Source organism: Chinchilla lanigera, unplaced genomic scaffold, assembly GCF_000276665.1.
Source record: "Chinchilla lanigera isolate Chin_1 unplaced genomic scaffold, ChiLan1.0 scaffold00040, whole genome shotgun sequence".
Taxonomy (NCBI): Eukaryota; Metazoa; Chordata; class Mammalia; order Rodentia; family Chinchillidae; genus Chinchilla; species Chinchilla lanigera.
The window spans coordinates 13,082,733-13,106,958 of NW_004955441.1; the positions used below are offsets into that span (position 1 = coordinate 13,082,733).

A 24,226-nucleotide genomic window follows, 5' to 3' on the forward strand; every position below is an offset into this window, starting at 1 on the left:
AGCCTTATTTGATCAGTTCCCTTGATTCTGCTCTATAACTTTTTGTTCATTCCCCAGTAATAGACTTATATTTATATTAAAAATGATTATTATCTAGCTGTGGTGGCACACTCCTGTAATCCCAGCACTTGGGAGGCTGAAGCAGGAGAATTGTGAGTGTGAGGTCAATCTCAACTCTATAGTGAGACCCTGTCTCAAACAAACAAAAATATTAGGTAAATCTCTGGCTCTGCATTTGTGTTCGGGCTTCAGAGAAAAAGAAAGAGATTGTATTCTTTGTTCCTAGCATTTCACTCCTTTTTAGGCTCTTGAAAGGCTAGAAAGGAATCTTACAGTTCTCTGAGCGCTCATTCTACCTAACTGAGATCCTTGTATAGTCAACGTGCAGAGTGACATATGGAGGCACAGTATGGCTACGGAATATCAGGGGCACTAAACAATTAAAATATTTCTCTACTAACAACCTCCACTTAATTAGTGAATTCAGCAGTCTTTAAAAGAACCTATTACCCACATTTAATTTTATCTGGACAAAGAAGTATATCGCTTATGTCTCACTGTGGCACAGATAAGAATACCCTGACAATTACATGTAATGATATTGTACTTTTTCTGCCTCTAATTGCCTGATATTTTTTCTGCATAACAATTTCTCCAAGTTCATCTCCCATGCCAAGCTTAGCTATATGTATGTATATATGCTTTAGAAAATTGGAATTTAATTGGGGTCCAATTACATTTTTCTAAATATTAGTAGAAATATCTTTGGGAAGGATATTTGGGGAACTAAATTGATGGTCAGTACTACAGCTCATCCACTCTGTAGAACTCTGTAATCCAAATTCTGCTAGAAGGAGAAAGTCCTAGTCTGTGTTATGTGGTTTGACAAAGAGGACTGTATGGTTTCTGAGATACTGTGCTTCTCTAGAAAGTTCTTTAGAACCAGCTGATAACCGTAACTTTGTCCCACCTTCGCCCCTAGTTTCCCACTGGGGAGGGAGTTCAATGTGTGTATTGTGTTTTGATCATATTCATGCCCTTGTTACCTGTCCTTACATACCCCACTCTTGCCCTCCCTTGTCTAATTATAGTCTCTCTCCCTTCTACTTTCTTGTCATCTGCTTTAGACTGCACAGATTAGGGAAAACATGATATTTGTAAACATTTTAGGTAACAATGGTTGTCCTTAAAAGTTTCAGTATGTAAGACTCAATTTATCTAGAAAAAAGGAATCTTTTCTGAAGGCTATATATTTGACCAGAGATTATCTGTCACATGCAGAGCATCAACAGGAGAGGGGGAGCCGGGGATATAGCTCAGCAGCACAGCACCTGCCTGGCAAGCACAAGTTTTGTGAGTCTGTTTCCCAGTACCAAAAAATAACAGGAGAGGGGAAAAGAGGATCAACTTCCTGGATATTCTTTTTTATGTATAGTTAATTTATTTCCACATTTTATTGTGCTTATTGGTTGTACAAATTAATAGTTTGAATTATTAATTAATAATTTTGGCAGATTTGAACATGCACATGACATACTTTAATCATCCTCACCCACCTTGTCCCACCCTCCCCACTAGTTTCTCACTGGGGAGGGGGTTCAGTGTGTGTATTGTGTTCTGATCGTATTCATGCCCTTGTTACCTGTCCTTACACACCCCACTCTTGCCCTCCCTTGTCTAATTATAGTCTGTCTCCCTTCTACTTTCTTGTCATCTGCTTTAGACTGCACAGATTAGGGAAAACATGATATTTGTCTTTCTGAGACTGGTGTATTTCACTCACCAGGATGATCTCCATTTTTCTGCAAATAAAAAATTTCATTCCTTTTATGACTGAATAATGCACTGTTGCATACATAGACTACATTTTCTTTATCCGTTCGTCTCTTGTTGGACACCTAGGCTGTGTCCATGTCTTGGCTATTGTATTCTGTGCCGCAGTAAATATGGGCTGGACATGATTATATATCACAAATTCGTCACTGACTTAATCTAGCTAATACAGCTGACTTACTGACTTTTTGCACTTTTTACTGTCTTTGAATAATCCCCTTGTACTAAAGTCACATGATAAATACAGACAGAAAGTGTTCATTAACGGTACACAGATACCTAGAAGGTTGCATAGGAAAGGACCCTCTGAGAAAAACTAATGTTGAGCTTATGACAGTGCGTCATTCTTAATTCACATTAGGATTAAATAAGCATGAAAACCAGATTCTATATGTGATTATCGCCCTTACAAATTGGAGTGTGAATCAAAACCCAGCTGTACCCTATCTTCATTGAGTCGAAGTGAGAGGCCTGTTTTAAGCGATTAAAAGTTATGTAAGATGGGTGAATCCATTCAAGCAGCGTGACTGATACAAGCAGCAGAGTTGGTGCTGCCACGCCAGGTAAGCCCCAGCAGGTTGGTGCTTGTGCGTGGGATCAGGCGGTGCTGTGTTAACAGCCCGGCATCCAAGTTTGGACACAGCCACCATTTCCAGAAGAAAATTATTTCAGGGATCGTTTCTTACTTAGGTGCCTGCTACCCTGGAAGCTGACTCCGTGTGAGCTCACAGAGACCTCTCTGGGTCTCCCCGCAGCTGCTGTGTTCATTCTTAGCCACCAATAATTATCAAGTGCCTCGTGTATCCCAGAGACTGTGTACGGCACTCTGGGCATAGAGCGGTAAACCAGATTCGGTCCCCTTGTCCCCTCCTTGTGGACCTCACAGGTGTCTGGGACCCATTAGGAGAAGCATTAAACTAACCTGGGGAGGCCGTGTGTGCTTCCTGCCAGAATTGGTGGGAGTCACTGGCCGTTGAAAAGAAGGAAGGAATTACGTGAAGAGGGGACCATTTATGCAAACGTCTGAAAGTGAACATGTAGTATTTGAATCTTTTCTTTGACATTTACCCATATATGTATTTCCCATTTTAATGCCAGATGAAAAGCCTTCTCCTGGGGTAACTCTTTCTTAACTTTCTGAGCCTTCACCCACCCACCCTACAGGTCTAGCACAGACTTAGTCTGCAGCAAGGACTGCAGACGTGAGTTCCTTGGAGCATTCCTGCTGAAGGATGAAGGGATGCTGTTGTCACAGCTTCCCTGCAAGTTGGTGGGGAAGGGCAGGGAAGAGCACAAAGCCAGTGGGCACTGGCTCAGGGAAAGGGGATCCCCAAGGACGGGCAAGGGGCCAGTGAGGGTGCGCGGCCATGATTTCGTTTCCTAAAGGCCCAGCACTAACGTGCTTGCCCTACACGAGCCCCTCCAAAACACGGGTGTTGTTGAGCTTAGAAATTGAAAGTCAGTGCTATTTTAAGCCCCCAGGCCTTTAGCCTGGGAGTTGAGGGGTAAACAGGCAAAGAGAAAGGCTTGAGTGCCAGAAAGCCTACAGATTTGGGCCTTCCCGGTTTGCTCTGCGGCTTCAGTTTCGATTCTTTATTTAGACGGAAGGTTTGTGCAGCTCAACATCGTTGATCTTTGCCCCGGAGCAGTCCATCATTGATATTTTCTTCATGCATCACTAAAACCCTGGACGGTTACAACCTTTGCAGTTCAGCCTCCCACACAGTGATTCCTCCAGGTTTTAACATTATGCTTAATATTTTCTCTTACTTTCAAGTTGGGGCAGAAACAATTTTATAGACTTCTTAGTAAATATGAGGGAGGAGGAGGGAAGGAGAGGGGAGAAAAAAAGAGGAGGGGAGAGGAGGGAAGGGAAGGGAGAGGCAGGCAGAGAGACAGAGATAGAAACAGACATGGGCAGGCCAAGCCCTAAACTAGCATTTGATCCTAACCTCCTTGCGTCTGGATGGTCTTGTGTGTGTTAACACACTACCCTAGCCTGCTCTCAGAGCCTGGAGGCCCGGTCATGTTGCCCTTGACTGCACTCAGCAGGTGACTGACAGCTACCTGTGGTGACTGTGTGATGCCCAGTGTGTCCTCTGCTCTCTCACATGGCCCTGGATGCTGAGACAGTTCCAAGTTTGTAAGCCTTGAACAGCGCAGTGAATGGTTGTCATCATGGACAGCCAGCCCACTCCTTTGGAAAAACAAGGGGTTTGGTCAGGGCTCTTTAGGGTAAGCAGAGCTACTTAAGCTCACGTGCACAGAAAGGGATTTTGCTGGGAAGACATGAGGCAGCTCACAGATGTAACTGACAAGCTGAAAAATCAAGGAGCCAATGAGCAAAGAGCAAAAAGACCAGACACGGCCGGGCTGGGTAGGTGTAGCTGTGGGAAGCCACAGCCTGCTCAGCTCGCAGCCTCTTCACCTTTCTGCCACTGCCTCAGCAATCACAGGAGCGTTGAAATGGCTAAGCACTGGTGTCCCCTGTGCTTCCGCCACGCTCACACGGAGGCGCGCCCCCATCCATGAGAGTCTGCTGTGTTGGAAAATGAAGGAAAAACAACCAGCTGCAGCCACCATTGTACGGTTCAGCGAGCTCCTCCGCTGATATCCCGTTTATATTTCCTTGTTCCTTCTAGTCTCTGCTTCTGGTTTTTATTGTTATTTGCCGTTGTGCGACCTGTGGTGTGGTTAGTCTAAAGAATAGATGTTCAAATGTATTTATGGAACAGACAGTAAATAGTTTACTACATGAGAGAAGAGAAAGAGACTAGGAGTTTGACTGGTCATGCTTGGAAACTGTTCATGAAGTGGGAATTGGAGCTAATATATATCAAGCAACCACTCTGTTCCAGAAACTCTTCTGAACCCATCCCATATAGCATCACAGGAAGTCTGTGGAGTGAGTATTTTTATCCCCACTTTACAGATTAGAAACCTGAGGCTCCTTCATTGGAAGTCACTGTTGCCATACATCAATAATATGTCAGCTGTGTGAGACATCATATTTTTCTGCTCAGTCTCAGACAGTTTTGCCTTCCTAATTGTAACCAGCACCACACCATGGAGGGTCTCTGCTTTCATCAATGTTCCCTAATTTTGTGTGTTTGATCTTTTAAGCAGTTTTCTAAGAGATCCCAAGCTAGATTTCTGATGGACCATTAAAAATATGGCTAATAAACATGTCATTGAGAAGAAGTCAGGGCTGGACCACCAGAGAACAGCCAAGCAGTCAGTGTTCCCTGACCTTCTCTAGGCATCTAGCCCTGGGGACCTGAGGAAAAATGTGGACAGTGTAGTAGATGTGCATCCTTCTTCAGGAAGCTCCCAGCTTCCCAGGCCCTCATCTGCACCACTCAGCCTTGGCTTACTGCTCCCTCTGGGGGTTCTTTACCTTGATACTAGCTGTGTGCTTTGGGGCAAGGTATTCACTCTGTCTAAAATGGAAGTGATGATAAGACGCATTTCAGACAGTTTGTGGGAGAATTAAATGAGCTCCTCCCCATGAAAGGCTCTAGTAAATGCTCAGCAGACAGTGTTCCTAAGCATGGAGTTCTTAGGATTTTCTTCCCAGTTCCCATGTGGATAGCACAGTGCAGTGAGAACTCCTCCTGCGAATCATCTCACCAAGACCCAGGCACACAGAAAGTCTCAATAAATTTTCCTTGTGGAATGGAAAAGAAACAAGGGCATGGACCACAGTGAATCTCAGCCTGAACGTCCATAGCAATTTCTTTCTTGATGTTACATTATTTATTCCCATGGTAGCTGATTTTGTCTTTGAGTGCTAGAACATTAGCTTCATGAGAACAGGGCCCTAGTTTCCACAGGACCAAGAACAGGGCATGTGACACAAGAGCAACTATAAATATTCAAATGCATGACAGGCGTCTTCATTACTTTCTTCATTGCTGAGACAAAATGCCCAACACCCCAACTTAAAGAAGGAGAGGTTGATTTTGGCTCACATGTTGTAGAGGTTTCAGTCCATAGTCCAGTGGTTCCGCGTCAGAACGATATCGGAGAGGGGCATTGTAGAGGAGAGCTGCTCATGGCACGGCAGACAGAAAGCAGAGAGAGCAAAGGGAAGAGCTGAGAAGGAAGATAAATTCCTCCTGCTCACGTCTACAGTGGCCATCTCTCCCAACCAGGTCCCACCTCTAATAGTGAATCAGCTGTAGCATCCCCATAATCTAGTCTTCTAATCCTCCAAAGGTCCTCCCTATGATTCTATGAGGCTTTATAGGGCTGTGTAGATATAAACCATAACAACAGGGTTAATTTTTCCCTGTGAAAAGAAAGAAAAGGAGGAACCTGTGGGAAACCTCTGTCCTGAACCCCGGAGCCCACACTAGCCACCTCGTCTCTCCCAGATCTCCAGCAGCCTCCGCTTCTTGCTGGAGCCCACCCTAGCACCTGCCTGCGCCCATTCCTTGCCCCAGCACCTATAAGGCCCAGGGCAGAGATCCATGGGTTGGCACCTGCTTAATTTGATGTTGTAAGACTCACTGTGGGTTACTGCCATTTGGATTTATCATTTTAATTGTTTTACAGTTTATACTTGTGCCCCGCAGTGATTTTCCATTAAATCAGAACATCTATATTCTCAAAAAAGAGCAGGTATGGTTGTGAGTATTTATCTTAACAGCTAATCTCTGGCGATACATGTTATTTGCCAGTCATCAGCAGATTAGGAAATTAGCATTAGTTTAAACTCCTTTAGTGAGCACAGGAAAATAGTGATTTTTTTTAACCTCGTAAGGTGCCAGATTTTGTTTTTGTATACTCTTAAAATTTCAAGGTACTTATTTTTGTTGTTATTTTTATTTCTGTTAGCATAAATCATTGGCTTGGTAAAACGTATTGCAAAATTGGGAGGAAACCAACAATATCGAGTATAATACAATAAATCACTTATAATTAAGCTTTTGATCTATGTAATATGTACACTATACAGTAATACCTCAGCTCACAAATGCTTCTGTTTGCAAACAATGCAGTTCACAAACAAAACCATTTGGCAATATTTTTCTTAGGGTTACCAAAAATCTCCACATCACGTGACAAACACGATCATGACCATCTTCCTCACACAAATACAAACACAACCATCCTCCCCCAAATCATAAAACAAATTAAATTTGTAAGCTGAGGTACCACAGCATATACATGTATCATATAAAATATAAAGCATATATAAATGTGCTGAGTGTTATACATATCAATCATACTATGTTTGGTTGAATATATACTTTATTGTATATAAATAATGTAACATAGAACTCCCAATACCCCTGTTTTGTATTAATCATAATGTAGACTTTGTTATACTTGTACTATTTATATTCATACCTTAGGACTCATCAATTTGTTGCAGAATTCATATGCTAAAAACAATGAGCACAGAGTACATTTTTCCCGTAAGAAATAATGTAACTAGAAATATTTGTGAAAATTCCCCAGAAAGTTCACATTTTATTGGGCTAATATTAGCTTTTTACTGGCCGAATAAGAGCCTTTTAGGCTTAGTAATTTCACTCTTAACCTTTCTGCAACCCCTGATTAGCACTTACATTGTGCAGATGTACAAAACAGTAAGGACAAACCTGGGGGCTGGCTTTGTGTGTGAGTGCAAGCCATGGTGTTTACATAACAGTAAACTTGGCTAGTGATGCAGTCCTCAGATCATGTCCCCATGGAGAAGCAGTGCATGACCACATAGGCGATTACTATGTGAGACAGGGAGAGATGAGGGTTATGCATTTCCCGGGCTTATTCTGTGTATTTTACATATGCTTCATTCTATATTATTATATATATGGGCCTTATTTTTCAAAAGACAATGTTATAGCACACTTAGTTATTGATCTAACTGGGCTTTATTTGAAATTCCTGAATTGAGCAGCCTCCATTCTATCCCACAGAACAAGAGTTCCCACTAGGAAATAGAGTCATGGGTTTTGTAAGGTGGGGACAAAGAAACAGAATAAAAGGAAAAAATCTAGTTGGCATCAAATTATATTTTGTAAGGGTTAAAGCACATTTCTTTTCATGGCAGCTAAAACTCGCTTGCCTTGAGATTTTGCTATGATCTCTGTCTCCTGATTTCTGGGAAAGTCAGATAAACCACTTAGCTTCAGCTTGGTGGCATGGACCTTAAACACAAGCAACTCCAATTTGATGTGGTGTTGAGCCTGGTGCGTGAGGTGTGTGTCCAAAGCAGAGGCTTCCTGTCTTTTTACTTAATAAAGTATACATTCTAGTCAGTGTCCTGCAGACATGCAGAGACATAGATCAAGAGTTCCATGTTGCCTGGCACATACTCATGCACATGTCAGCTGCCTTCTTAGTTTTCACTGACGTCTCAGTTTGGGCCATAACACTTAACATGATTTCTTTATTTCAGAATCAAATAGTTAGAAGACTTGTTTGTCATAGATTTGAACTACCAACAAAGTGATCAAAGCACTTGCCTTCTAGCTAAGAAATGCCCCTCTCATTCTCCCTGTCATTTATCTCCACTTGGTCTGGCTCATTTGCTAGTCAGCTGATTTACCCCACACAACGGCTTTATTAAAAATCAAATGAAAATATAAACTCTACACAGGTAGAAATCGCTTCTTAACCCTGAGGAGGCTCAAGAATTGTGAAACCGTAAATCCTAAATGTGAAGGCCTTTGGTAGCTTGTATTTACACCCTGATACCCTGACTAGCTTTCTAACCTGAATGAGACTTTGTTTGCAAACCAAGTGTCACTTCTTCCGGTGGCTGCAGAGGTGGGTGGGCCTCCTTCCACTGAGCATAACTCGCTACTATCTCATCCACATCTAGAGCCAAATCACATACCCTCACACGAGGATCATTTGTCTGGTGATTACCAGAAAATCCAGGGAATGAACAGCTCTCTGAATTGCAGCTGAATGACATCAGGAAAATCCAAATGCTGCTCCAGGAAAACTATAGGGTTAAAAAAAAAAAAAAGAGGCAGTGGCCTGGGTGTGTATTGGAGAGGTGAATCAAGGGTCCCTCTTGCCCTGTAGTAGAGCTACCATCACCTCCACTGACTGTCCAGCTTCCTGATCAATCTGTGCAGGTCCCCTGAGGAATTATATTTTAGGCTGTGCATGCCCACCTTAGCTCAGTGATAATGAACAAACTTGCAAATAGTTCAGAAGGGCTCATAATGTAGGGAAGGATAAATTTTAGTGAAAAAGAAGTAAAGAAGCACCCAGAGTACAGATGCCCCTGCCGTGGAGCAGTCAGATAGGGGTGCTGGAAGGCATCCAGTACAGAAGGGTAGAGGGGACAGAGAGGGCCCAGGAACGTTGAATTGCTGTAGGGTCAGAACACTGTCACCCTGAGTAACTCGCTCCTCAGGGACAGCCGGGGGCAGCAATGGAGGAAAAGCAGATAGATCACTGTATGTTGGAGGACTAGCAGCCCATGGAGAACATGAAGCTCCCAAAGAATGGACTCCATCCTGCATGGGGCTGCTACCGCCTTGCACAGGGGCATGTCTCTTATGGCCATTGCAGAGGTGCTGCTTTCTTCTCTTGCTTTTCCTAAGCGAAATTCTGGAAATTCCTTCCCTCTTTCCATTGGAAGGTTTGAGGTTTATACCTCTGGACTAAAGCTGTTCAGTGGGTTGACTCTGTTACATGATACCTCTGTTGGTCTGAAAAAGTCTCTTCTCAAAAAAATACATCTCATACTGCTGCCTGTTACAATTTCTAAGTTCTAGGTTTTGGTTAGTTGTTCTTTGTTTCTGAGGCTGGGACTCAAAGCCCAGGGCCTCTTGCATGCTAGGGAAGCACTCTACCACTGAGTCCTAACCGTAGCCCTGTTATTATTTCTAAGTTAGAATATCAAAGCTTAGAAAGAAAAAGTAGGTGACTACGAAGAAGGACAAATGACTTCTGTCCCCGGGTCTGCTGAGTGAAAAGTTCTCTGACTCATCCGATTTAACAGCCCCTCACTGACTGACCGTACCTGTTGGTTCAGATTCTCCCCCATCCTGGGTTTCGAGATACCACAGTCTCCAGGGTTTCCTCCCTGGCTGCGCCGTCACAAGTCCTGGCCATTTAACATCGGGCCGGCTCACAGCTCTGTCGTAGTCCTCTCTTCTCATGCTGTCCATCCTCTCCTTAGAAAATCTCACCCACGCCCCCTTTCTCCAGCCCAACTACTCACCTAGTTGGCACACCCAGTAGAATGCCTCCAAGGGGCATCGGACCAGCACGTGCAAGTGAACTGGTCTACCCTCGCCCTCACTGCCAAACCTGGGCCTCTCTGGTGCACAGTCGTACTCAATAAATATTCATTATACCCAACAAGAGAGTGGGGGAGGGGGAGGGCTTTTTTATATATATATAAAGTCCTCTAGATTGTGGCGAGAAAGACAGGGAATCTCCTCAGCCTTCCTCACCTTCCTCATCCTCATGAGCGGCTTCTTTCATCAGCCCATTGCCTGAGCCCTTAAGCCACGTGCAGGCAGGAGCATAGCCCCGCCCCCCTCCCCACGGGCATATATGCACACACGCACACACACTTCTGACCAGCTGCAGTGTGCCATACGGTCTGAGAGAAAATCTGGCCTTCCGTAGCCAAATTAAGCAAATACAAATATGAGACTTCTTTCTAAAGCATAATAAAATCTGTTTTCTGTCCCCTCAGAGGTCAGTCGGTTTTCAGCTCCCTGGCCTTGCAGGAGGCCTCCAATAGCTTCCAAGCGACTTGGGTGACCCTGCGTTTGCAGAAAGACGTGCTTTCCCTACATCCCCCGCAGTGTGTGCAGAGTTACATGTGTGTTTCCTCAGCTCTTTTCCTGGGTTGTAGTGACCTGCAAGGGGCTGACCGCTCTCTTAGCACGTGGCTGCTTGTATGCTGGACATGAAAGATGCTGACGCATTTTTGCAGCTTCTTGTCCAGACAAAGGAGCTGAAGGGTGGTTGTCTGGCTTTTCTGTCCAGAATTTGAGGCCTTGTGTCACTCTGTAGACCACTTCCACCCGGCTCCAGACCCGCCCCTAGGAAGTGTACTTGTGGTCCCTTAGCTAGCGTGGGTCTTTCTGTGATGGGCAGAGTGTTGGCTGGAGTAGGAACTGCACATCACTGGGCCCAAAAAAGGTGAACCCAGAGGCCCTTACCTTCTATATCCAGGGATGCTGTCGCCTTTGTCCCTCTGCTGGAGAGCTGGCCATCCCTACTGCTCTTGCCTTGTGTCCATCCCACTCCAGACCTGAGACTCCTCCTTGAGGACAGACATGGTGTCCTCTCTCTCCGTATCTTCAAGGTCCAGCATAAGAACAGACTCCTAAGAGAAATAACCCAGTAAATATTGTAGAAATGTTGCTTGTAGGGCCAAGCAGACAAAGGATGCATTGGTTGTTAAAATCCTGCGCTAAGTAGACTATTACTAACATGGACTTCAAAGAGCCCCTGCCCAGTATTCATTCTATACTCAGAACATGGAATCCCAGGCTCTCTGGAAGGGTTCTGGGGACCAAACTGTGGACACAAGGATGTCCCTGTTCTCATGAAGTGCAAGTGAAGGAAACCAGTCTATTCCAGCAAATAAGCCAGCAAAGTGATTAAAAACTGTGATCAGTGCTGCAAAGGGAGTGACCGAGGTGTTGTGGCCGTGATTAGCGGTGGAGGGAAGGAGACAGAGGAAATGGGGCCAGGCAGAGACCTAAATGACAAGGATTTTGCTTTCCAGGGAGAGACGCCGGTAATGTAGCAAAAGTCTCAAGGCAGACTAGAACTTGGTGAGTTTGAGGAACTGTCAGAGATCCATCCTGTCGGACGGAGGGGGAAAATGGCACCAAACAGCAGGAGAGGGACCAGCCCCAGGGCTAGAGTGAGGCACGTGGCTTACTGACTGCCGCAGAAGCTGCTGCGTGCTTTACGGAGGAGCTGTGGTGTGAAGCGATCTTCCTGAGAATAATGGACGGGAGAGGGACGGAGAACATCCAGCTCAGAATCTCTGATGGCTTGGGCATTAGTTTCATGGTTCTTAATACTGTGTTTAAATAGTTCCACATATTATCTGGAAATGTGTGGCTGCTTGGGGCCATGACTGGAGAATTCTCTCCTCTGTTCACTTATTTCTTCATTCACCTGACCAACAGGGATTGGGACACTGGGAGGCATGTAGCCCTGGGGAAGGTGAAGGGCTCTTTCCTCGTGGAATGCTCCATTGTGCAAGACAAATTGTCCTAGCTAGTGCTAGGACACCAGGCCAGGAGGCAAGGACCAGGTGCCCAGCTTAGCTTGTGCAAGGGTGTGAGAAGGGGTGAGGCCAGAGGGTCAGGTTAATGGAGATGACAAGGGGTCCCTCACATCACCCTAGGAACCGGGTTGCCGGGGCACCACGGAAAAGGCAAGGAGAAAGCATCGTTAGATTTACATTTTGTTTAAAAATGCCTGCTACGAAAGGTTTGGTCCAAAATGGAAAGAGAAACAATAGCCAAGACTGCACGTTTAAGCTTCATAGGCTCCAGCCACCCTCACCTCACAGGAGCTACGGTGGGAAGGGTCCTTGGGGATAAACTCATCTCATCTCATCTTATGTGTGAGAACAACATTGCTCAAGGAAGAAATTTGAGTGGAGACTTCTGTCCTTGGATTGGGTCTGTATAGGGAGCCCCAGATGGCTGTTTTGATAAACCAGTTGATCAATGGCTTAAAAAGAGATAACAGACTCAGTCTAAGCATCAAGTCGGTCCTGGGGCCCACCTGCATGCTGGGGACATCGTTTATCCATGCCTCTTTCCCATCAAAGGCATTAGGACCTTAACCAGAACTAAGGCTAAGAATATGCTTTACTTACTATGGATTTGAAAAAAAGTTACTGGATGATCATGCAGTCGGATGAGTTGTTCTGCAGTGATTCCAAGTCTTAATTCCCAGGTACACCCCCGGCTGTCTATTTTGGCTATAAATTGAGATTCTATTTGACACCTCGGGTTCCCAGCTATTAGTGTAGTGGCTGAAAGTCTGTTCTCTACAAATAAAAGGCCATCCATTTGGTGAAAAGAGCCTTGTCTAACTTATCCATTCCATCTTCTATGTGTGTTGCCAGGAGTCAGAGACAGTTTCCACCCTAACGGTAGTGATTGCTGTCTGACCTACAAAAGGGCATAGTGTGCACATAACACTTTTTTTCCCCTCCTCAAACAACCTAGTATAGCGATTGATAGCGTGGAAACGGCTCACAGTCATTCAAGACTGACTATTACCACTTGTCCCCTGTATGTCCTGAACCAATTAAATAATCCTTCAGGCCCTTTTTCTTTATCCAGAAAATAGGGACAATAATAGTCTTGCCAGCTGGCCATGATAGTTTGTGCTTGTAGCCTTAGCATTCAGGAGGCTGAGGCAGGAGAATCATTTAAGCCCAACAGTCCAAGGCCAGCCTGGGCAACATAGTGAGACCCTGTCTATAAATATAACAATGAAAATAGGAGTCCCACCAGATTCACAAGAGTATGTGTGGGATTAAATGAAGTAATGGTGCCTTGCATACAAAAGCATTTGGGAAAAAAGTTTTTAAAGGTAGTTCAAAAAAATTGTAAAGGTGCAAGGTATGATTGAAATACACAGTGAATGTTTAAGCCCTTTTTTATCTTTTAATTTTTATTTTTATTAATACATGTTTGCAGCACATAATGATTACATTCATCGTGGAGAGTAGAGACATGTATATAATACATCTTAATTCTTTTTACTTCCCCTTCTACTCCCCACTCTCCTACCTCCTTCCATAAAAAAGATTTTTATTACAGTGAAAAGCACATTGTCATTCATCTCCTTCAAAATACTGCCCCTCTCTTTGAACACATGCATCCTATTATATTTTCCACTTTCTGAAGCAGTTGTGGATGCTGCTTCCCATGTCTCTAAAAAATGTAGTAAAAAATACAGCCAGTGCCGTTGCTATGTGCCATCCAGGGGAAAGGCCAGCTTGTAAAACCATTATGCTGTATCCTTGTCCACCTTATTCACCAGGTTTGGCACAGTGAAAATTCTGTCTCTTTCTATACATCAAAAATGACCATGAAAGGTAAACATTCTGAATTGATTCAAATAACATCAGGGAAGCCAGAACAGTACAACTATAGACAGCTATGAAAGAGAACTTCCAGAACTGCTTCAGAAAGTGACAGGGATAATGGGAGAAGTGTGTTTGGAGTGAGGGGGCATATTTTGAAGGGAAGTAATAGCAGTGTGTCTTTTGCTGTGATAAATTTTTTAAAAATTAAAATTCACTACTTTTTTTTTTTAATCACATCTCATAGTTTAAAGTTTTCTGAAAGGTATTTTGCTCTTAAATGATTTCATTTGCCTGTAGAATCACTTGGAGAAGACTTTCTCTAGAGATTGGCCTAGAATTAAATATTTCCATGACTCAGTTATCTGCACTGCAACGGAGAATTTAAAAACTGCTTATCTTGGGCTTTGAAACGAAGCATGCTTTTCTTTTTGATGGAGAGGTGATAGCTGTACCTTGCCTCGCAGGTTGGCCTAGGGTGGCCTTAGAGAGATTTGGCATTCCTGAGAGTTCAGGGTCTGTGCCACAGAGAACCCTGGGAGTGGTGCCAGGCAGTCACCAACACTTGCCGCCATGCTGAGAGTTGTATTGAAGGGAGGAAATTGTCTTTCTCTTGAACATATTGTCAAAGATGAGGATGTTTGGTAGAATCGACCAGAACTGCTTTCTTCCCGTCTGATTAACCACAGTCATTCCCAAGCCTCCAAAAATAAGCGGAGCTTCTTTATCACCTCCCTCCGGGGCCTGCTCTCTGACGATCCAAATTCTTGGAATCCCTGAAGCCATTTTTCTGATCTCTTATCTCAAAGTAAGCAGAGGAATTTGCCGGCATGTACATGGTGCCCAGGCCTGAGATTTGTGGAGCTCACATTCCGACCAGGATGAAGAACACCAGGACAGAGGAGTCTCTTCATACATGGCCGGTTTTCCAAGTCAGGCCCCCAAATTTTTCCCAATATATTAAGGACTTGTGCACCAACCCTCTATTAAATGCAGTATGGTTTTCAAACGGAAAAACATCTGGCCCTTGTTCTTGGGGAATCTACCGTCAAATTGGCAAATGGGAAAGGATATGTTCAGATGTGACAGCGGAGGGCTTCACCAGACATCGGAAGTTCAGGTCCCAGCTCCTCTTGCTGGTCTGGGCTTGCCATGCTGACCCCAGAGAGCCCTGCTTGATGGCACATGGTGGCACTCCCAGGCAGGAGGCCCTGGGGCTGAGAACGGTAAGTGTCTGGAAGCTGTCACATAAGAGCTCCACCTTTCTTGTCTTCCTCAAGAAGTTTGTATTCTTGTTTCCCAGTGGAATGGGGGAGAAAGCCTGTGGCCTTTCTTACTGGGCTAAGCTAAAATATCTCTGTCTCTGTCTCTGTCTCTCTGTCTCTCTGTCTCTGTCTCTCTCTCTCTGTCTTTCTCTCTCTCCCCTTCCCTCTCTCATCTGTCTTGTTGGCTTATACTAAGTAGGAGGTAATAAACATTTTTCAAAAATAAGAGCTGTTAGGGATTTAGTAACTTTCCTTGGCAGGGCGTGCGGACTAAGAAGAGATTGTTGGTGAGCCCTGCAGCAGGCAGTGTCTGGAGTCACTACGTTGCTCAGGCATAGGGCTAGAGCTTTCACACAGCTTACGGCATTCTGTCTTGGCAGCACCATCCCTACTGAACAGACAAGGAATCAGTCTCAGAGACATTTGGACAAACCTACCATTATCCATCTACAAAGAACAGAGTTAGGATTCAGATTCAGAACTACCTCCTTTCCTCCTTTCAATGTGAACATTGGGAAGGGAGAGTCAGAGACCCTTTCAGCATTTCAGATCACAATTTGTAGACAATGACAACTTCTTACAGAGGAATGGCTACTTGAAGATGAGATGCACACGCAGCCGTGCCTTGGGGGCAAGTCTTGGATGCCAAAATGCATTCTAAATGCATTGCAAAGGATATCAATAGTTGGTGTCTTGTCTTCTTAAAAACATACTACTGGGGATGTACCCCAATAGTAGAGTGTGTGCTTAATATGTGCAAGACCTTGGGTTCTATCCCCAGCACCCCCAAAAAGTTTGACCCACCACTGACCTCATCCCACCTCCAGTATGCAGCCCTAAGACCTTCCCATACCAGTTCTCCCTCAGATGAGGCCCTATTATCCCCCACCCCCACCCCAGCAAACTCACTTTAGGGGTCTTGAGTTTACTCATGGACCCCGTCCCTACCCAAAGCTGTAAGTACATTTGGTCTTAGAAGTCAAACTTCTTGCTTTTCCCCATAACTAACTGCTAGATCTTATTTTATTTTCTCTCATCAGATAGACTGTATGAATTTTTTTAAAAATATGCTGTTTAGGGAGTTTCCTTTCCTGACATCTTTTGGCTTTCTGGAAGAGGTCTGTGCTTCTACCCCCGGGGACCCTTGGTTGTACCATCCTGACTCTAAATCCGCCTGTCCTTGTCAGTGGCTGTGACTTCTCAGCCACTGCGGTTCCCTTCTCACCGCAAAGTCATCTTTTCCCAGCCCAAAGGAATTTGAGTCTAAGCATCAGACAGAGATTTCCAACTGTGCATCTTATATTTTATCTAAAAGGCCATCACAGTCAGTCACATTGGTCAGCCCGGCACTGCCTCTTACCAGCCACATGACCTCAGGCGGGTTACATTTTCTGATCCTTAGTTTCCTTATACATCTTAAAAAGCAGGTTGATGACGATGGCAAATGTTAGCAGGGTTGGTGTGGTCAGGCTTCCTGTCTTCCGGGGATAAAATGGCAGAGGACACACCAAGCAAACACACCCTTTCCTTTTAGCAGAACATTGCTCCCAAATCCTTCTTTGGCATAATGATCTGAGCCAAGCTGTCTTTGAGCCTTGATCTCTTCTAAGACTTAGGGACTCTGCAAGGGACGTATGGCAAGATCTGGAGACATTTTTGGGTGTAACAGCTAGCGGGTAGTACTAATGATATCTATCACGTGGACACCAGGGATGCCACTAAACATCTTGTGATGCATAGGACAGTCCCCACAGTAAAATAGTGTCTGCAGGGGGGGATCAAAATAAATAGTGAATGTTTAAATTTTTAAAAAATTATTACAGTAAAAGGCGCATTGCCATTAATCTTTCTCTGAACATCCCTGCTTGCTTTGAACAGAGTACCCCAGCATTCTTGCCACTTTCTGAAACAGTTCTGGAAGTCCTCTTTTCTGAGTTTCTTTATGAGCTGTAACCTAAGAAAAAGGTAAAAAAAGAAGAAAGAAGAAGAAGAAAAAACCATGGTGAATGCTGCTGCTGAATGCCCTGTAATGGAAAGGCAGGTTCATAAGAGCGTTATGGTGTGTCCTTATCTACTTACTCACCCGATCTGGCACCTTGTAACTTCTGACTTTTCCCTCAAGTCAAAAGGACCACGTAAAGTAAACATTTTGAATTGATTCAGGATGTTGAGGCAGCCATGACAGTACAACAAAAGGCACAAAAGAGAACTCCCAAAACTGCTTCAGAAAGTAGCAAGAATGGCAGGATGTGTGTGTTCGAAGACAGGAGGAATATTTCAAGGGAGATTTTGGCAATGTATCTTTTTCTGTAATAAAGTTAAACTAGTTTTTAAAACATTCACCATATTTTTTGATCACCCCGCATAATCTGCCTCAATGTGCGGAAGCTGAAAATCCCTAGACTAAAGGAGTACCGAAGAGCCTGGTCTTTCCCTCTCACCCACAGGACCCACCTAGGCCTCTGGCAGTTGTGAGAGGAAATGTGATTCTGAGGACACCTTCCCACGCTTGCGGTCTACTGCAGAGTACAGTAAGGTAGTTGCGTAGGTGCTGGGCCAAGGGCTATGTTAAAGGCATCCGGCCAGAAGGGGAAGTGCTGGGAGCAGCCCTCCTGAGCGCAGTCCTACAAAAGCTGCTTGCTCTCACCATTGCTATTTAGTGCTGTTCTGGAGATGCTAATCAATACAGACAAGAGAAATGAATCAGAAGTGTAAATGCTGAAGAGGAAGAGATGGCGGAATTATTACTTGCAGATAATTTTAAAAATGCAGAAGAATCAACTGGAAAATGTCTTCACAAAAATAAAGAAAATTCAGTACGCAGCAGGGCAAAACATGATAAACAGAAGTCAGTAACCACATAGAAGATCTAATGAAACTGCTGAGTGTGGAGGCACAGGCCTGGAATCGCAGCTACTCTGAAGGCTGAGACTGCAGATAATGATTTCAAGGCCAGCTTGGGTAACAATAAGACCCTGACTTAAAGTGAATAAGATAATAGCTCAGCTCATTTAGAAGTAGATTTGGGTACAATTAACATATAAACCCCAAACAACAATAATCCTTTAAGTAAAACATAAGTTCTTTTTCATATAAAAGTTGTCTGACCATTCCTAGAGTTCAGTCCTTGTCTTTGTGGTCAAAGGTGCCTACTAGGACCAGGCATTTTATCCTCATTCAAGACGTAGGAGCGAGGAAGGAAAGAAAAGTTTTTGCATTTAAGGATACTACGTGTCTCACTGAGTGGAACTTTGTCACGTAACCACACCCAGCTCCAAGGGAGGCTTTTAATTCTGGTTTATAGCTTCATGGTTTGAAAGGGGTAAAAAAAATTCTCTTACTAAGGAAGGAAGTGAGAATGGATATTAGGATGACCAACAATCTGCCATAAAATGTAACCAGAAATGCACAAGATGTATATGAGAGAATTTTAAAATGCTTCTAAAGGATACAGATAAGACTTAAACAAATGGAAAGATAAACAATACTATTGGATAGGAAGACTCAAAATCATAAAAATATCAATTATCCTTGAGTTAATTTATAACTTCAAACATGTTCCCAATAAAAACAGCACCAGGATTTTTTTACCAGACAATTCTAAAGTTCATATGGAAAAATCAACAAGACTACCCAAGAAATTTTTGAAAAGAAAAGAATAACAAGATGACCAGCCCTACTGGGTGTTAAAACATATTATAAACCTGCAATAATTAAGAGTGTACTATAGAGCAATGATAAAAGGGTGTAAAAGAATCCAAGTGCATATGGAGATTTAATATATTGGTAAAGGTGGTAATTCAATCAGTGAGAAGATGCACTATTTAGCACCTAGGATTATTTCCAGATACCTGAAAACAAATAAAGTTGGATGTATATCTCCTAACTTTTATCAGAATGAATTTCAAACTCGTCAAACACACATATAAAATTAAAGCAAAAGTACCGGGAAAAATCATGAGAGAATGCTTTTATAACTTTGAAATGAATAACTCCTTTCAAATGAAAGCATACAGTCCTGAAACCATAAAGTAAAATATCAATTCAATTACGTAAAAATAAATATCAGCAAAACCACCATAAGCCATGTGAAAGTTAAACAGTAAGCTGAGAAAAGTATTTGCAGTTCTTATCCTGAACAGTGTTTGTTCCCTAAGGTAGAAAGTGGGCATTAAAATTGATGAAAAACAAACACCACAAAAAACAGCAATAGTTAATGTACAGAAAAAATATAGTTTCCTTTTACACATATTTTAAATGCTTAGACTTACAGAGAAATGTAAGAATATACTGAGATACTACTTTCACTAACATACTACCAAAACTTGGTAACATACCAAGTTAGCAAGAATGTAAATAGGCAGGCACTATCATATATTGCTGATAGAAAAAGAAATTTTTCAACCCCTAAGAAGGGCAGTTTGGTAACATCCATCAGAATTTACTTTGTTGGGTTCTGGGATTGTAGCTCACTAGCATGCACAGGCCCTCGGTTCAGTCCTCAGCAATGCAAAGAGAAAAAAGACCACATTCTCATAGTATCTCATTTAGAAAATTTTTTCTAGGAAACATGTAGGATTCCTTGACACACAGGCAAAATATCACAGTACAGTGCTAGTCACAGCAGCACAGTTTGTAATAATGTAATATCAGAAGCAGCTTACTCATCCCATGGCAAAAATGGTGAAGTGTTGTGCCTGCATAAAAAGAGAATGGGGAGACCCTGTGGGCCAGGATAGAAAGAGCGCCCAGGCGGGTCACAGGGAAAGGTAGGAGCCCACAGGGTGCATGTCCTAAGTAACCATTGTGCTAAAAGTGGGGGGATGAATACCTAGAAGGGGAGTCGCTGGGTCAAATGGAATCTAATTTTAGTTCTTTGAGGAATCTCCAGACTGATTTCCACGATGGTTTACTAGTTGACATCACCCTGCCGACCATGTAGGGGATTCCTTTTCACCGCTGCCGCACCAGCATTTCTGGTTATTTGCTTTCTTGGAGATTGCCATTCTTTCTAAGGTCTAAGATAAAATTCTCTTCCTCTGAGAACTGTCTGTTCATTTCACTTGCATGTTTTTTAATTGGGTCTTTTATTGGGGGGGGTCTCACTTCTTGTGTTCTTTATATGTTCTGGTTAATAGTCCTCTGTCTGAGGAATGGCTGGCCAAATATTTTTCCCATTCTGCTGGTTGTCTCTTCACTGTGCTGATTGTTTCTTTTGCTGCGCGGAAGGCAAATTATCTTTTACTGTAATAGATTGTTTACTTTGAACATTCCCCATACAGTATGATCACTCCTTGTAGGTGTATCACAAAGGAAAGGAATGGAAATCACTAATCCGACTGTGGATTTGGGTTTGTGTAAGGAGCGAGGTTTTGGAGGAATTGAGCAGGTGGGGGAATGGAGGGAGTGAGGGGGCAGATTTCAAGTATGGGTGGGAGGGTGGTGGGAAGAAGTATCATGGTCTGGGGCTTCCGTGGCCACAGCTGAGGGGGCAGCCTGTGTAGCTCCTGCAGAAGAGGACACGCTCTGCCAGGTGTGCACACGGTGGGCACACTGGACTGTCAGCGAGGGTGCCTTCTTCTCTGAAAGAAGCAAGGCCAGGATGCAAAGTGGCGGTGAACATCGCGGGCCAGTGCAGGAGCGGGCAGAGAGGAGTTTGAAGTGGGGAGAAATGAGACTTCGAGCTCCCCTTGACCTCTCTAAAAAGAGCAGGTGGCCTGAGCAGAGGGAAGGGCTGTAATTGTAACTGATGGTCCCGGGGTGCTGTGTGTCACAGCCTCAGTCACAACAAGCCTCGGCTGGTTTGAAACCTTCAGAATCGACTCCTTTTGTGCAAAAGAGCGTGTGATGAGGGCTGAGACTTGGGCATTTGGTCCAGTCGGGGTGGTGGCTGGCCCTGCAAGAGTCAACCCCTGTTAAGGCAGTGGAGTGAGACACAGGGGTGAGACCCCGGCTTTTGGAGCAGGAGATCCTGGGCCCTTGAGAAAAACCACTTACCCTCTTCCTGCTTCCATTTACTTACTTCCTCAGGGTTAGCGTAACAGCCGAGTGTGTGCCTGCCTAACTCACTGTGGCATTCAGGACAAGAGTGTGGCTTTAAGTCGGGAGGTGCTTTTCACATACAGAAGCGTCGTTCGTATTACCTCTGCAGTTAGCGTTGCCACCGTGATTGCCATGCACGCTGTGTGAGCCTTGGAGAGGCGAGTCTGGATTCTAGGGCACTAAGAGGTGTGTAACTCAGCCAGGCCCAAGGGTCAGCCTGCTGATGAGAGAGCATTTGCAAGTAGGCAGACAGGACTCCCAGCTGCCTGTCACTCAGACGCCCCATGAAGGAAGTGAGTGGAGCGATGTCAGTGACCTTCAGCTTCGTACACTTTATCCCAGTAGTCCTTCAAGCAAGCCTGCAAGCTGTGTGTTATCCCAATTTGACAGATCAAGGAACAGCCCAGCACGGTGACTTTGCCAGAGCCGTGCCACCACTAGTGGCAAAACCCTAGGCCCCCTGAGTCCCAGCTGAGCATCCGTCCCTGTTTTCCCACCCCCGTGAGAGCTGACCCTTGGCCACATGCGGACTCAGAGAGGGAGTCGGGGAACCTGGCCCCAGGGGCTGCGCCTGATTGGTCTCAGTATTCCTTTTGCAGTTTACAGATGTTTGCTTAGAGCAGCACATTTGATGTCTTGCTTTTTCCCCGCAAGGAGTCTATCTTATCTGTAAGCAGAAACAGGGTCATGGATGCAAGGCAGGCAGGTCCTAGGGCGCTTTCTGTCCCACCTCTGCACTCAGACATGGGTGGATTTCAAGGCCAGATGCCAGCAAGCTCATGAGCATCACCCCTCCTGATCTTGGCATGCAGGGGAATGGTATTGTTTACAAGATTCCCCCAGCCCAAAGTGGGTGCTGAAGGAGGCCAGGGATGAGCATCTCCATCAAGACAGTCTGGATCCTACCGCAGGCCCAGGCCTGGGGTTTCTGGGCTTGGGTGGTAAGGAAATTCTTAACTGAAACCTCAGATTTTGCCTAAGACTTTACATAGAACCCAAGATGTAAAACAGGCCACAAGGGACCACACTGGTTGGGGCAGCATGCCCCGTAGCTCTCACCTCCTGTACAGAACCTCCTGGGCCCTATAGGACCTTTCTTCCTGCGGCAGACCCTTCCTTCTCTCAGCTTTCTGCTCCCGAAACACTGACATCACACATCCTGCTCCTGTGAGCAGGGCTCCATTGCTCTTGGCCCAGATTTTAAACCCCTCTTCCTGGTGTCAGAGGCTCTTTGAGGTTGATTCCAACCTACCTGTCATGCTGGCTGTTCTCTTCCCAGGACCCGGTTCTCTGATCTCTACACCACCTTTTGCTTCTACCTCCCCTCTCCCTCCATTTCCTCTTCATAGTCTATCCAAAGGTTAGCCCCTGCCTAAGCTTTTCTTGAGAAGCCCTCACCACCTGCACCAGCCTTCTGTGGTCTCCCCTTCTGAAACCCTGCAGGTCCCATATAGCCCATGCCTTGCAAAGAAGCACCTGATTCCTAGGTGATATTAGCTGCTTCCCTAATAATAATATATGTCAACCTGGTGCCCTCATCTAGTTAACTAAGAAAGGAGGACGGGTAAGCTTCTGTTTTCTCTTCCAGCAGGGTCTAAATAACTGACTTTAATCTATTAAACTGTTGGTGTCTTGACATATTCCTGGGGTTGTGGGAGCTTGATGAGGAAAATCAAGGGTCCATTGGGAGTTGATCGTTGGAGGTTGACCAGTGTGGGCGAGAAACCTTAGGCTGAGGCTGCGTTGGGATAGGTAGGTCAAGCTCCTTGCAGGGCTTTCTCTTCTGGAGATTCTTCTCAAACATGCACACCTCTCTCTAACTCAAGAAGATCCTGTCCATGTGAATGAGGCAGTAACCGTGTGGTCTGGCTCTGTCTTACAGGGATTTGAAACTGGACAACATCCTTCTAGATGCAGAAGGCCACTGCAAGCTGGCCGACTTTGGGATGTGCAAGGAAGGGATTCTGAATGGCGTGACGACCACCACGTTCTGTGGGACTCCTGACTATATAGCTCCTGAGGTAAGAACCGTGTGCAAAGGCCCACCTCCTCCTGGTGCCAGGATTGAGGCAGGGGTCTGGTCCTGTACACTGGGTCATTTAGTGGTGCTTGGAGAAGGCTCTGGAAAACCAAGATGGATTCCAGGATGGAAAAACAGGAAGTTGAAGTGTTCACTGGTTTTTCCATAAGGATGTGGTGGTCATGAAGGATGGTAAACAGAAAGTAATAGGTGTCACCCACATCTGGACAAATCCTCACCGAACATGACTCCCATCCTAGGCCGGAACCACCAGTATAACTAGGACTGGGAGAAATGTGTTGACTTGTATCACTGTTTTCACTTCTGAATGGTCAAAATAAAGAAACACCATTGAAAATGGCAATCATTAGCTTTGTCAGCCTTAATCTGCCTAGAGTGAAACAAGGAATCATTTGCCATTTCCAGAGTGGAGGCAATTCTACATAGTGGGCGTGGAGGGTGGGACAAGAAGAGGGCTTTATAAGACCAGAGATGTTCATGTTTATCCTCACTGATGAGTTACCATGTATGAAAGCTGTTTGGATGTATTGTTCATCATGAAGTGTTTTCCTTGAGACCCTGCAGGTCAGTCTTGCCTAAATCAAGAGATACCTACTGTGGGTTAATCACAGCTATGCCCCTTTGTACCAGTTCAATCAAAATGATCTTCATGGGTATAAGATTCAAAGGAAGTGCCAGTCCCAGTCCTATGAAGCACAGCCCATGGTGGAAAGGTGTTATCACACTCAGACTTCGTTTCCTCTAGGTGGGCATTGTTTGAGCACCTGCTGGACACAAACCAATATAGGTCCCTTTGCTCAAGGAATTTTTGGTCTAGGGAAAGTTACAGACAAGTGAACAAGTAATTAAGCATGATAATACAATAAAACAAGATGGTATCCTCAGGGATCAGGGAAGTCTTCTTGAAACACCTGCGGGTTGAATTGGTTATAAAGAATAAAGATTTCCTTTGGCCTAAAGGGGACAAAGATGGAGTTCCTTGAAACCACA

At 44.5% G+C, this 24,226-nt stretch overlaps 1 protein-coding gene across 3 annotated transcripts in view; it reads left to right on the forward strand.

The window, feature by feature from the left end:
• Prkce (protein kinase C, epsilon) overlaps positions 1-24,226 on the forward strand; it is a 499,694-nt gene that overhangs the window by 440,030 nt on the left and 35,438 nt on the right. For all 3 annotated transcript variants that reach the window (XM_013517553.1, XM_013517554.1, XM_005390971.2), the window contains one exon: positions 23,078-23,216. In XM_013517553.1, the coding sequence (XP_013373007.1) occupies positions 23,078-23,216 (139 nt within the window). The remainder of the gene's footprint in view (positions 1-23,077; positions 23,217-24,226) is intronic.